Source organism: Myxine glutinosa, chromosome 1, assembly GCF_964187855.1.
Source record: "Myxine glutinosa chromosome 1, kmMyxGlut1.1, whole genome shotgun sequence".
Lineage (NCBI taxonomy): Eukaryota > Metazoa > Chordata > Myxini > Myxiniformes > Myxinidae > Myxine > Myxine glutinosa.
The window spans coordinates 256,875,382-256,890,923 of NC_136261.1; the positions used below are offsets into that span (position 1 = coordinate 256,875,382).

The 15,542-nt window shown below is 42.6% G+C and overlaps 1 protein-coding gene across 2 annotated transcripts in view; it reads left to right on the forward strand.

The window, feature by feature from the left end:
• Positions 1–15,542, forward strand: part of LOC137439020 (neuroblast differentiation-associated protein AHNAK) — a 138,283-nt gene that overhangs the window by 88,481 nt on the left and 34,260 nt on the right. For both annotated transcript variants that reach the window (XM_078786190.1, XM_078786195.1), the window contains exons 5-6: positions 249–565; positions 4,488–4,616. In XM_078786190.1, the coding sequence (XP_078642316.1) occupies positions 249–565; positions 4,488–4,616 (446 nt within the window). The remainder of the gene's footprint in view (positions 1–248; positions 566–4,487; positions 4,617–15,542) is intronic.

Genomic DNA, 15,542 nt, shown 5'->3' on the forward strand with positions numbered 1-15,542 from the left:
TTTTAAAGTGGGAATGTGTATTGTCTTTCGAAATCTTTAACTTTATATCCTGATGTGAACGACAAAATGCACTATTAAGCAGCGAATATCAATGAATTTCTTTGTAATTTCAGATGAGATACTATTAGAGGTGAAATAGATGTGACAACACTTTTTAGTTTATGGGCTCATGATTAGCTATGAAACACCCTAAAAAAGGGCAAAAACCTCTCTCCCCTTCTAATGGCTTTCATTTCACCACCCAACAGGTGACAAGCTCATCTCAGCCACTGTTTACTTTGATGACATGAAATATGATGAAGCAGTACGATTTCTGGAAATCTCAGACAAATACATGACAGAGCTCAAGCTGAGGAAATCTTCAAGAGGCTCACCTACCTCAGAAGAGACTACGTTCGATTTCGAGAGTTCTGGAACCACAGTCAGGGGTGCATCATCAGCACAATCACCAGGAGGTTCAACCCCTTACAGTCCTCACAACCACCACTGTTCCCCTAACTCAATGAGCTGTCGTTGGTGTTCAGCATCCAAATGCATTGGAGCAACATCACCATATATGGACCTGGTGAGTTGTTTAGAAAAATGTAAAAATGGCCTTTTCAAAGACGTCAGACTTCTTCCACTTTTTTATATACTAGCAGAAAATCTCAGGTCATGGGAGAGTAAGATGACCGACAATAAAGGGTACTATATGACATTGGGGTCCAGGGTAAACAACCGATTACAAACAAGCAGATGGATGAACAAACAAAAAAAGAGGAGAAAATAGGAGAGAGAAAGAAAGACAGTAATCCGTAGGTAAGGATGTAACTTATGGTGGGACATGAATGGGTGTGGGGAGATTTAAAGGGGATGGGAAATACCATGGAGAGAAATGGAACTCAACATCGGATGGCCGTGTGCAGACAGCTGGAATCACTGAAGGGAAGAGTGATAGTGGAATGAAGAACAGAGCAAGCTCTCCAGATAAAAATAAAGCATAACGAGAACAGCACCAAGAGGATAGAGTTGAAGTGAGATGAGGGGCTGGACTTATTCTAGTGGGTGATCACGGGAAATAAGAGATGATCCTCAATGGATGAGGTGAGAATGTGAGACTTTCCTGGAATGAATGACATCTTCTAAATATCAGCCCAGCATGTAATCGGTTTCAAATCGGCTGAAAAAACATGTGTTGTTGGTTTGAGGTACCATACAACAAAATAGGGAATCTTCGACAAAGTGGAAAGAAAGTTTTCTAGTTCATCAGAAAGGTCATTGATATTACTGTGTGTCCACAAATTACCATTCCAAATTCAAACCGTAGTAAAAAAAGAAAGAAATGGGATTCAATATTGCAGTTTGCTGCGTGTGAAAGAACATTTCTCAAATTTTTAAAATTCATTTCCATGTGTTTCCTGTGATACGTGACGTCACATTTATTGCAAATGGCGTCCCCAAAAGAAAAAGTGCAGTGTTTTGCATGGTTTATGGAGACCAATGCAGCTACACAGGTTCATTGAAGCTTCAGGCCGACCTTTCGGAGACAGCCACCAGGGAGGAAAACTATTCATGAGTGGCACAAAAAGTTTTTGGAGACTGTTAGCGTCCTGCATAGGATGGGTATAAGTCGGCCAAGCATAAGTGGTGAGGATGTTGAACATGTTAAGTGAGTCGTACGAGAACAGTCCCCATAAGTCCATTCGGATTCGGAAGATGATCGTGCCAAACCTTGACAATAAAAGTTTGAGAAACGCTCTTTCATAAGCAGCAAACCACATCGTTGTATCCCATTCCATTCTTTGTAATTGTAATTGACTCCATCTGTCTATTTGTCCGTCACACTATCTCCTCAACGGTTGTGCAGAAATTCACCACCTTTGGTAGTTATGATCACCACATGCCAAGAAGGTGTGCGGTCAGTATCATTTTTGGTTCCGCCCCTGGGTCGGGTTCAAAAGGTCAATTACCGGTACCAAAAAGGCATTTCCATGCACATTTTAAAACATTTTTTAATGAAACCTTGGATATGCAATCAACATTGGGAGAGGTGTGAAATATGTAAAGAATGTTTAGATTTGACCACCGGTTCAGGGTGGGACTTTGAATCACAGGGGTCAAGAGGGGAAAATATTTTAAACTCAGAATTTGATATTGGGGCATTCCTGGTGGAACTTTTTGCCATCTTTCAACTTTTCTTTAGGTGGGAAGCGTGAGGATTTGCGATGACGCGCCATCAACTTCGCTCCAGTTTAATGTTCGTACTGCGCTTGTAGGACGGCAAAGATGTATGCACAATCGCCACTTAGCTGTTTAGCCTGGGTTCGAATCTTGACCCAGATATAAACTGTCATTCCGGTGTTTCACAGGCAGAGGGATTCATCAATGTGCGTGTCCTCCCTTTGATGGATGATAAACTAGGCGTCCTGTCTGCCTGCATTAGTTTGTGGACTTTAAAGATCCCACAGTGTCTTTCACGAAGAGTAAGGGAGCTATCACCAACACCATGAACAAATTCCAAATGTCCTATCCGGTGGGACTGCATCAGTGATACAGCCACGTACACAGCTGACCATGATGTTACCCTTCAACCTTGTACTGCATACCAAAGAAGAAGAAATGCTAGTCCCCAACTTTAATGACAATCTGAGGGATGGTGCACCTCACTTGCGAAATACTAAGAGTCTGACTGCTTATAATCGTGTTTGGAATCAAACCCGAATGATACAACCCAATGGGAAGAGCACTCCTTCTGGGAATTCCTATCAGACCAAGCTTGGGTGATTAGAATATGATCTGCTGATGAGTTAAGTTACATGACCATCAGAGATGAACACTAAGTTCAGATATTCTGCCTTGTCATGAGCACCATATGCAGTGATGCTCTTTGTGACGAGGGAGGACATGGCGAAGGAATATACAGTACACCAGAAAAAACATAGCAAGTGAACACTAGGTCTTTGAAGAAGGAGACAGCTTGAACTGCTCAGCATTGCCATTCTCCTGTTGTTTTCTGGTTTAGGGTGGACATCCATATTACGAGCCTTGCAAAAGGTGTTTTTGATGTTAAGAAAGCAACTGTCTTGTCAGAAAAGTATGAGAGAGAGAGAGAGAGAGAGAGAGAGAGAGAGAGAGAGAGAGAGAGACAGAGACAGAGACAGAGACAGAGAGAGAGAGAGAGAGAGAGAGAGAGAGAGAGAGAGAGAGAGAGAGAGAGAGAGAGAGAGAGAGAGAGAGACTTTTGTGCCCTTTTATTATGAAAGTATAAAACCAAAAGTATTCCAACTCCACTTTACATACAAATCACAAACTCATATCCAATGCATTTGCACAAAACACCCCCCATGCCCCATAACTTTTCAAACAAAAGAAGGTTCCCCATGTTTACATGATAAGCATGTTCGAGCTTTATACGTGCTACACTTTATATATATTTTTTATCACCAGCATTATGGAATTCGTCTTATTTCACGGTAGGAATAAAATTTCCCAAGTTGCTCGATTGGCTGTTATTGCACTCCTCCCCTTTATAGTCGAGCTCAACTTCCGATGCCCTGTTCGTGGGTTCAAGCCACAACCGCGTTATGATACTTACTTACGATTGGTTAATTTTATTGATGCATAATGTACCTTTTACCTTTGCACATATAGGGTCTACATTGGCTGGCAGCAGGATGAGTAGGCATAGTCAACAGGATGCTGGAAGAGAGTTGCTTTCCATTCCCTGATAAACTGTGCCATGATTTTCCCAACTTGCTCCTCAGACTTTCTACCAGGAAAGCTTTTAATTACAAACAAGAAGTACAGCACTTGGTAGAGAGCATCCCTCCGCAGGCTGAATAGTTCATGTTTTGTATCCCACTGATGGATCGGATCTGGATCCGCACTGGAACCAAAATCTAATCGGCTTGTTCTTGTCACTTACCCAACTCATCCACCAAGTTTTGTTATAACTCATCCACAACATTTTGAAATATCATGCGATATGTCGTTTTTGGCCCAATCATTCAATGGTGAAGAATCACGTAGAAATTTTAATACTTCCTGTACCAAAATCGAATTGATTCGTCCTTGTGACACACCTAACCTGTTCACCAAGTTTTGGCCGAATCCATCCATAACCTTTTGAGATATCCTGCTACACCTGTATATTCGTGTTAACCATATCAATCAATGGTAAAGAATCGCTTTAAAAAATTCTCTGATCCGGATCTTCACCAAAATCTAATCATTTCGTCTGTGTCACATACCCAACTTCTCCTCAAAATTTCGTCCAAATCCGTCCACCACTTTTCGAGATATCCTGTTCACAGACAGACAGACAGACAGACAAACAGACAGGGGTGAAAACATAACCTCCATCCACCTTTGGTGGTGGAGGTAATTACTTTATAATTATATCCTTTTTTTCTGTCTATCTCAATTGTCATGCTTGACTTTTGAATTGTAGTTTGTCTGAAAATGATTGTTTATAGTATTCAAAATAACAATAAATTGTGATTCCTCAGAGTCCCTCCGATGAACACTACTCAATTATTTATGAAAAGAAGATCAAGCCGAGGCTATCTTCCTCTTCAGAAGTGGGGTGTATTGCCACCGATCTAAGAGGCAAGACATCTACTTCACCAAGAGAAGCGGTATGACTATCATAAATGTGTATTGATTACTACTATTAAAATAAAACAGAGCGGGGCCAATCAGTAGAATCATGGGCCAAGGGAGATGTACAAAAAAGAACAAAAAACAAGGTTGGTTTTTCAATTACAAGGTCAATATGTCCTGATGTCCCTGCTCTCAAATGTTGTATGTGTGCTTCCCTCTCTCTCCCCATCGTGTCTCCCGCTCCCTTTATCTTATATTTTATGTGTCGGTTTGTCTTTTTGTGATTAATGTTAGCTCTTACACGAGCCTCGATCTTGTATACAAAAAAAAAAATTAAATTGTTTGAAGTCTTCAAAGAAAGATTTGGATTTGGAAGAATCCATAATCACAAAAACTGAAAACCAGAGAGCAGAGAATGATAAAAAAAACAATCTCAAGTTGTTTTTTTTGCCAATCTCAAGTTTTTTTGCCAATCTCAAGTTTTTTTTAAAAAGTAAGAGGCAAAACTCTAAATCCATTTTTTCAGCCACATAATGATCTTCATGAACAATAAGAAAAACATCGAAATGATTTTCAGTTGAAATTTTTGTTGGATGCTGAAAGTTATTAGCAGTTCTCTGCATGTAAATTCGGCCATAGACTGATCGAGACAATTCACCTGTGTGGATCACCTAAATGTAACTGTAGCTTCACCCAAGATTTGCCTCACAATCAAGTGTTTGTCGTGCCAGATTCACCCAGAATAACATCAATCACCCGGATATGGCACCATAATCAGCGTGAAGTACAACATGTTATGGAACATCTTGGTAAACTAACCATGACTTAACAAGTGTTATAGATGTCACATCATTATCTCTCAGGATATCTGTGAGCACCTTCCCTACAATTACCATCCCGTCGAGTCTGGATACTCAAAATTGTCCGCTTCATACTAAAAAAGGAAGCAAATGAAGTGCATTTATAATTGAATTATAATCAATGAATTTTGTAAGTTGGTGTCTGTCTGACCACGACCCAATCTCAACCAAACTTGACCGGAGGTTTAAGAGTCACACATTGGAGGATGCAGTGACTTAATTTGCTCCCATCCCCAAGGGGGTTTTCCACCTTGCATGAAACCGTGTTAAGGTGTATATCTGTGTTAAGATAGCTATTCATGGTGTTTTTCCAAGGCCGCTTCTAATTACAAAACTAATAGCAACAGTAATGATAATAGCATATTAATGTTACTAGTGAGGTACCCATGCTGCGCACGGGTGGGAGGCCAGAAGCAAACAGACAATGCAGAAACGGCGAATGCTAAAGCATGAAACCAATAAATTCCACATTCCTGTAGCACCTTCAGTCGCACGTCAGACATGGACAGCAAGTTCGTGAAGGACTTCCATGAAAAACATACCCGTTGGCAAACAAACGGGTACGTTTGTTCCATACCCAGTCAATGGCGAATCTGCATATGGCGATACGCGAATTCACGTTTAGAAAGTAGAAACCGTCACGGCATTTCGTCATTCACTTGAACTTGATATCTCATTTTTTCATTCCAAACAGCATAATTCCAATCACAAATGAAATAACATTAATATAAAAAGTAAACTTTTAACAACATTCGTGACATAAACAAATATTTAAATCCTGATGTGAAGTTCCGTACGGTTGGGTGAATACAATTACGAATTGTATTTACAAAGCCGAATGCCTCAACTCTGTGTTTGCCTCAAAATCCTTAGTCCCAAACCCATCTCTCTCTGTTCCCACCTTTCCCAGTCGAACCCAACTGCTCCTGGACTCTGTGTCCTTCTCTCCTGACAAGGTGGAGGAGTTTTTGTCTAACCTCGACTCTGATTCTGCAACTGGACCAGACGGCATCAGCCCACGGGTCCTAAAATCCTGCTCTGCCGCTCTATCTCACCCTCTCTCTGTTCTTTTCACCCTATCTTTTGCTCAAGGTCATCTGCCAGCATCCTGGAAATCAGCAAACATTACCGCTTTACACAAAAAAGGTGCAAAAACAGATCCTTTTAACTACAGACCAATCAGCCTGCTCCCAATTATCAGCAAAGTCATGGAATCCATCATTGCTTCGGATATGAAATCTTTCCTCTTCTCCAATGGCTTGATCTCTGATCATCAATTTGGATTCAGACCAGGTCACTCTACTCTGGACATGCTGCTTCTCCTGTCTCAACAATGGATGGAGGTCCTCAATGCCAAACAGGAAATCAGAGCTGTCTCCTTCGACATATCACGTGCCTTCGATACGGTCTGGCACCCAGCTCTGCTCACCAAACTCTACTCCTATGGTATCCATGGAAATCTCCATGCATGGCTTGCGGACTTCCTCTATGGTCGTAGTCAACGTGTGGCCCTGAATGGATTTCTCTCATCTCCCCTTCCTGTTCAGGCTGGAGTTCCCCAAGGCAGTGTGCTGGGCCCTGTGCTTTTTCTGGTCTTTATCAATGATCTCTCCAACTCTCTGGAAAATCCTCTCTATCTCTTTGCTGATGACTCCACTCTCTGCCGCTGCATTCCTCTTCCCTCAGATCGGCAGTCTGCAGCCTCCTCACTCTCTGAAGACCTGGACAAAATCACAGACTGGTCAAACAAGTGGAACATGTCTTTCAATCCTGACAAATCTCACACTCTTACTATGTCTCTCCGAAAAGATCGACTGGACAACCCTCCCATCTACTTTCTCAACAATCCTCTCCAAGAAGTTCTGTCACTCAAGCTTTTGGGTCTCACTATCTGCCATGATCTTTCTTTGGAAAACCACATTTCCAAGCTGGCCTGCAAAGCCAGTCGCCGACTGGGCATCCGCCGTCGTGCAAAGTCTTTCCTAGGCACACCTGAGCTCCTCACCACATACAAGGCTTTCATCCGCAGCTCAATGGAATACTGTTCTCCCCTATGGGCTGGTGCTCCTGCCTCACACCTAGCTCGGCTTCACGCTGTTGAAACCAAAGCTTTCAGAATCATTGGAATCTCCCGCGATGAAGCTATCTCTGAGGGCCTTACACTCACTCACCACAGGCAGGTAGGTGGTCTTTCTGTCTTCTACCGACTCCTCTCCGGCCTTGCTCCCCCAGCTCTCTCTGTGCTCTGTCCCCCAAATATTCCTACAGGTCGCACAAGATCTGCCAGCAAGCCTCTGATGGTTAAACTGCCAAAATCTCGGCTCTCTGCTCACCTTCACTCCTTCATTCCTCTTTTCTCCCGCCTCTGGAACAAACTCCCACACTCCCTTCAATCCCACTCCTCCCTCCAGGTCTTTAAAACAGCTGTTCACCACCATCTCTTATCTTCCCCCATCCAAAACCTTGATGTTTTCTACCCCCACTAATTCACCCCAGATCCACCTTGTTTGTAATTCCAACTTCTTTCCTGGTAGTCCTGGCAGTGTCCATATGTTTTATGCCTCTCCCACCCCCTTTCCCATGCCTCCCCCCCAAAGCCCTCTCCCTCCCACAGATCTCTCGATGTCTCCATGTCTCTCGGTTCCTGCTCTCAAATGTTGTGTTTGTGTCCTTCCCCCTCTCTCCCCATCTTGTCTACCGCTCCCGATGCTTTTTGTTTTATGTGTCGGTTTGTCGGTTATGTGTCGGTTTGTCGGTTTGTCTTTCTGTGTGATAAATGTTCGCTCCTTCACGAGCCTCGATCTTGTATACAAAAAAATATTTAAAAAAATAAAAAAATACCGAGGCTTTCTATTGGTGGGAAATCGATCTTACCATTTGCTCTTTGACCCTTCCACGATTCGTCCTACATTTAATTATTATCTCTGCGATGTTTCCTTGGTGATTTCTACCACGTCCGCATGTGCTCTTCGAGCTTTTTCCCCTTTGACCTCTCTTTCCGCGCATGCGCACGTCGTCCTTTCGCTTTGACAATCTGCAACTGCACTGGCTTTTACTATCCCTTCGCTTTCACTCAGGTAAACACGGAATCCTGTCAAGTACGGTTTAGGTTATGCAGTAATTGAGGACGATTTCATTCTGAACACAACTTGAACTGCAGAACTTTGGCAAATATCAACGCGCGCTCACATCACCTGAGTTAGAAATAAGCTTCAAAAGCATCAGGTCATCGTACGATATTTTGATGCCAGTTTGGATTTGATGAAAAGTGAAAATACTTGTTTTGTCCGCCAAACAACTTTAACCACGTTGAACCCTCGATTGTAGCCTCGTTGAAAATTTGTCTCTTTCAAATGTCATTTCATTGAGGTTAAAACACAATGAATGCTTAAAGTTTCTACATCATTGCAATACCTTGAACGACAGGTGATGAATTTGAGCAGTCCATTGTGAATGAAAACATCGCAACAGTTTCGTTGACAAGGCCGGGATGGAAACGGTACATCACACGAAGCACGATACAAGCTCGATGACTGTGACGTTTGGATTTTTAAAAAACCTTCAGAGCATTGCTTAGAACTGTGTGCTGTTCGTCATCAAGTATTTCACACTAATGCTGGTCCCTGCTCAGGTGGCCTCAACATGAGCCTTAGAAAAGCTGATTTTTCTTCTTGTTTGCTTGACTGCCTTGCAAAGATGGCTGCAGGCAGGTGCACATTTCACGATGTTTTCTCTGAAATTTCACAATGAAAATGTTAACGTTTAAGTTGGATGCAAGAATAGATTTACCTCGTGAAAAACTGAGCCTCAGTAACGAAGCTCTTTGGGGGAAGCCCGAGAATGTATCCGACCGAGTAAGTTCAGCCTTCTCCCAATGCACAAAATGCACAAAAAAGGTGCAAAAACAGATCCTAGCAACTACAGACCAATCAGCCTTCTCCCAATTATCAGCAAAGTCATGGAATCCATCATTGCTTTGGATATGAAATCCTTCCTCTTCTCCAATGGCTTGATCTCTTATCATCAATTTGGTTTCAGACCAGGTCACTCCACTCTGGACATGCTGCTTCTGCTTTCTCAACAATGGATGGAGGTCCTCAATGCCAAACAGGAAATTAGAGCTGTCTCCCTCGACATATCACGTGCCTTCGACACGGTCTGGCACCCAGCTCTGCTCACCAAACTCTCCTCCTTTGGTATCCATGGAAATCTTCACGCATGGCTGGCGGACTTCCTCTCTAGTCGTCGTTAATGTGTGGCCCTGAATGGGTTTCTCTCATCTCCTCTTCCTGTTCAGGCTGGAGTTCCCCAAGGCAGTGTTCTGGGCCCTGTGCTTTTTCTGGTCTTCATCAATGATCTCTCTGACTCTCTTGAAAATCCTCTCTATCTCTTTGCTGATGACTCCACTCTCTGCCGCTCCATTCCTCTTCCCTCAGATCGGCAGTCTGCAGCCTCCTCACTCTCTGAAGACTTGGACAAAATCACAGACTGGTCAAACAAGTGGAACATGTCTTTCAATCCTGACAAATCTCACACCCTTACTATGTCTCTCCGAAAAGATCGACTGGACAACCCTCCCATCTACTTTCTCAACAATCCTCTCCAAGAAGTTCTGTCGCTCAAGCTTTTGGGTCTCACTATCTGCCATGATCCTTCTTGGGAAAACCACATTTCCAAGCTGGCCTCCAAAGCCAGTCGCCGACTGGGCATCCTCCGTCGTGCGAAGTCCTTCCTCGGCACACCTGAGCTCCTCACCACATACAAGGCTTTCATCCGCAGCTCAATGGAATACTGTTCTCCCCTATGGGCCGGTGCTCCTGCCTCACACCTAGCTCGGCTTCACGCTGTTGAAACCAAAGCTTTCAGAATTATTGGAATCTCCCGCGATGAAGCTATCTCTGAGGGCCTTTCACTCACTCACCGCAGGCAGGTAGGTGGTCTTTCTGTCTTCTACCGACTGCTCTCCGGCCTTGCACCCCCAGCTCTCTCTGTGCTCTGTCCCCCAAATATTCCTACAGGTCGCACAAGATCTGCCAGCAACCCTCTGATGGTTAAACTGCCGAAATCTCGGCTCTCTGCTCACCTTCACTCTTTCATTCCTCTTTTCTCCCGCCTCTGGAACAAACTCCCTCACTCCCTTCAATCCCACTCCTCCCTCCAGGTCTTTAAAACAGCTGTTCACCACCATCTCTTATCTTCCCCCATCCAAAACCTTGATCTTTTCTACCCCCGCTAATTCACCCAAGATCCACCTTGTTTGAAATTCCAACTTCTTTCCTGGAAGTCCTGGCAGTGTCCATATGTTTTATACCTCTCCCACCACCCCCTTCCCATGCCCCCCCCCCCCCCAAAGCCCTCGCCCTCTCTCAGATCTCTCGATGTCTCCATGTCTCTCGGTCCCTGCTCTCAAATGTTGAGTTTGTGTCCTTTCCCCTCTCTCCCCATCTTGTCTACCGCTCCCGATGTTATATGTTTTATGTGTCGGTTTGTCTTTCTGTGTGATTAATGTTCGCTCTTTCACGAGCCTCAATCTTGTATACAAAAAACAAAAAAAAAAAAAAAAAAAAATTCAAAATCGTAATTGTATTCACTCAATTCCAATCATCAATTGATACTTTAACAAAACGATTAACATGATTAACGTTTAACGATTTAACATTACGATTGAATGACGGTTGTATTGGGATATTATGAAACCCGCGCATTGCCATCATCTGTCCACTTCCGCATTCGCAGCAGGTTCATAATCGTCATCAAAATCTAAACAGTATTTGTAGAATTTCAATAAAAGCCACATCACTGTTCATATCAGTAAATATTATTCCATTGTGTTTGGAAAAACTGTAAAATTGGAAAACTTGGAAAAATAATATAGCCGATCTCCCAGGGATCCAAGAAATACCCACCCAAAATATCGTTGCGATCGGTTGAGCCGTTTTTGCGGTACCTTCGAACGGACAGACGAACATTTGGTGAATTATAGTAAGATTACAAAACTATATTAATGCTATAATAATGCCTTTCCTCAAGGGGGTTTTCCTCCATGGACAAACGCTGTTTCAACGTTTGTAAAAGTAGCATATCTTGTTGTTTCGTGGAGCAAGCCTATACCAGAATTAAAATATATTATAAACCACAAACACATGTGATTACCTTTTTTAACAGTCACTACTGTTGTTTAACACGAAACTTAAAGAAATCTGGAGGAATCCCAACCTTCTTGAGGCATTCTATGCTCATCACATCCACCACAGTGAGTTTGAAGTGTGTAGCAAGATGGGTGGGATAGAAGAACATGAATGAAATAATTAGTGTTATTTACAGTAGAAGGAATATGTAACCCAGGGATTTGTACAAATGGAAGATTCTTACCTCACCTAACCTTAGGACCTCAGATACTCCACAGTAGAAAGACCAGGGAGAGATATCGGAAAGACACAAATACACAATTGCTGTCCTTGCAGGCACCGCAAGTCCTGCGGAATGACCACCGAACTGTGGTGGCCAGAGGCAGGCAGGCAGGGACCTGTGGTCATGCACATAGGTGTGAGAGCAGGTTAGAGCTGTGGCAGCAGGTTGTGGCCAGACAAGGAACAAATGGGGCTCGTGAGAGGTATAGGCTCTGCCTCCACCAGAACCTCCTCAGGCACATCCTTTCCTGCCGAACCCCAGACCTGCCGATCAGGCAGAAGAAGAAGCCGTACTACCAAATTCGTACACTTCCTGAATTGATTGATTTATTTGTATTCAAATGTCTGGTGAATGTTTTGTATTTATTTATGCGAATGTGTACTTGTATATCACTGTCATTAATTTTAAAAAGCTTAGGCACCATATAAAGCGATTCTTTTTTTTTTACTGCAAAAAAACGATCTTTTTTTTTTCCAATTTTTTTTTGCCGAAAACACTCCCAGACACTCGCTGATGAACCTCTGAAAGTTTGACGAAGATCCGTTCAGCCATCTCTGAGAAAAATGGTGACACAGACAGACAGACATCTCGCTTATATAGTAGATGTGCCATGTGGCAAACTAAAGAAAAAGGCCCCTACATATGGTGTGTGCCATGTGGCAAACTATCGAAAAGGCCCTTTTATATGGTGTGTGCCATGTAACAAACTATCGAAAAGGCCCCTATATATGATATGTGCCATGTGACAAACTATCGAAAAGGCCCCTATATATGGTGTGTGCCATGTAACAAACTATCGAAAAGGCCCCTTTATATGGTATGTGCCATGTGACAAACTATAGAAAAAGCCCCTTTATATCCATGTAACAAACTATCGAAAATGCCCCTATATATGGTATGTGCCATGTAACAAACTAAAGAAAAAGGCCCCTATATATGGTGTGTGCCATCTAACAAACTATAGAAAAAGGCCCCTATATATGGTATGTGCCATGTGACAAACGAAAGAAAAAGGCCTCTATATATGGTATGTGCCATGTGACAAACGAAAGAAAAAGGCCTCTATATATGGTATGTGCCATGTGACAAACTAAAGAAAAGGCCCCTTTATATGGTATGTGCCATGTAACAAACTAAAGAAAAAGGCCCCTTTATATGGTATGTGCCATGTAACAAACTAAAGAAAAAGGCCCCTATATATGGTATGTGCCAAGTGACAGACTATAGAAAAAGCCCCTTTATATCCATGTAACAAACTATCGAAAAGGCCCCTTTATATGGTATGTGCCATGTAACAAACTAAAGAAAAAGGCCCCTATATATGGTGTGTGCCATGTGGCAACCTAAAGAAAAGGCCCCTTTATATGGTATGTGCCATGTAACAAACTAAAGAAAAAGGCCCCTATATATGGTGTGTGCCATGTGGCAAACTAAAGAAAAGGCCCCTTTATATGGTGTGTGCCATGTAACAAACTATCGAAAAGGACCCTTTATATGGTATGTGCCATGTGACAAACTATAGAAAAGGCCCCTTTATATGGTGTGTGCCACGTAACAAACTAAAGAAAAGGCCCCTTTATATGGTGTGTGCCATGTAACAAACTAAAGAAAAGGCCCCTTTATATGGTGTGTGCCATGTAACAAACTAAAGAAAAAGGCCCCTATATATGGTGTGTGCCATGTGGCAAACTAAAGAAAAGGCCCCTTTATATGGTGTGTACCATGTAATAAACTATAGAAAAGGCCCCTTTATATGGTATGTGCCATGTGACAAACGATAGAAAAGGCCCCTTTATATGGTGTGTGCCATGTAACAAACTAAAGAAAAGGCCCCTTTATATGGTGTGTGCCATGTGGCAAACTAAAGAAAAGGCCCCTTTATATGGTGTGTGCCATGTGGCAAACTAAAGAAAAGGCCCCTTTATATGGTGTGTGCCATGTAACAAACTATCGAAAAGGCCCCTTTATATGGTATGTGCCATGTGACAAACTATAGAAAAGGCCCCTTTATATGGTGTGTGCCATGTAACAAACTAAAGAAAAGGCCCCTACATATGGTGTGTGCCATGTGGCAAACTAAAGAAAAGGCCCCTTTATATGGTGTGTGCCATGTAACAAACTAAAGAAAAGGCCCCTATACATGGTGTGTGCCATGTAACAAACTATCGAAAAGGCCCCTTTATATGGTATGTGCCATGTAACAAACTATCGAAAAGGCCCCTATATATGGTGTGTGCCATGTAACTCGGCTCTCCGCTCACCTTCACTCTTTCATTCCTCTTTTCTCCCGCCTCTGGAACAAACTCCCTCACTCCCTTCAATCCCACTCCTCCCTCCAGGTCTTTAAAACAGCTGTTCACCACCATCTCTTATCTTCCCCCATCCAAAACCTTGATCTTTTCTACCCCCGCTAATTCACCCCAGATCCACCTTGTTTGAAATTCCAACTTCTTTCCTGGAAGTCCTGGCAGTGTCCATATGTTTTATACCTCTCCCACTGCCCCCTTCCCACGCCCCCCCCCCAAAGCCCTCGCCCTCTCTCAGATCTCTCGATGTCTCCATGTCTCTCGGTCCCTGCTCTCAAATGTTGTGTTTGTGTCCTTCCCCCTCTCTCCCCATCTTGTCTACCGCTCCCTATGTTATATGTTTTATGTGTCGGTTTGTCTTTCTGTGTGATTAATGTTCGCTCTTTCACGAGCCTCGATATTGTATACAAAAAAAAAAAAAAAAAAAGAAAAAAAAAAAATTGAGTGTAGAGGTAAACATCATGGAAATTATATCATGCCCTAGATTTAATTCATGCTTACCCGTGTATTTGCTTCACTGGTTCACAAGGTCTTTTGCATACATGTAATTCAGACTCTCGTCTTCATTGCTGACCACACAATGTTCGCAACATATTAATGTACATTTGTGCCAAATTTGGTGCTTGTATCACAAAATGCACAATTCTTTTGAATATTTGGGCTAAGCCGCCCCACTATATCGGCCGGCCTCGAAGACCGAAATTGTGACGGTGTCACCCGAAAAATTTGAAATTACGAAATTTGAAAAAATTTGAAAAAAAAAATTACGGAATTTCAAGTGGCCCAATATCTGAAAATGTTCGCAACATATTAATGTACATTTGTGCCAAATTTGGTGCTTGTATCACAAAATGCACAACAGGTTTGCTATGCTGCTACACTATTATCTTCCCCCATTCAAAACATTGATCTTTTCTATCCCCGATAATTTCACCCCAACTCCACTTTTTTGAAATACCAACTTCTGTCCTGGAAGTCCTTGGTGTCCTTGTGTTTGATACTTCTGCCACCCCCCTCCCCCCAAGCCCTCTCCCTCCCACACATCTCCCTGCTCTTAAATGTTGTGTGCCCTCAAGTGTTTGTGTGCTTCCCCTTCTCTTGTCTTCCGCTCCCTCTTTTTATATATTTTGTTTGTCTGGTTGATTTGTTTGTGAAATAAATGTCAGCTCTTTCACGAGCCTCGATTCAGTATACAAAAAAAAAAAAAAAAAAAAAAAAAAACTAAAGAAAAGGCCCCTTTAAATGGTATGTGCCATGTAACAAACTATCGAAAAGGCCCCTTTATATGGTGTGTGCCATGTAACAAACTAAAGAAAAGGCCCCTACATATGGTGTGTGCCATGTGGCAAACTAAAGAAAAGGCCCCTTTATATGGTGTGTGCCA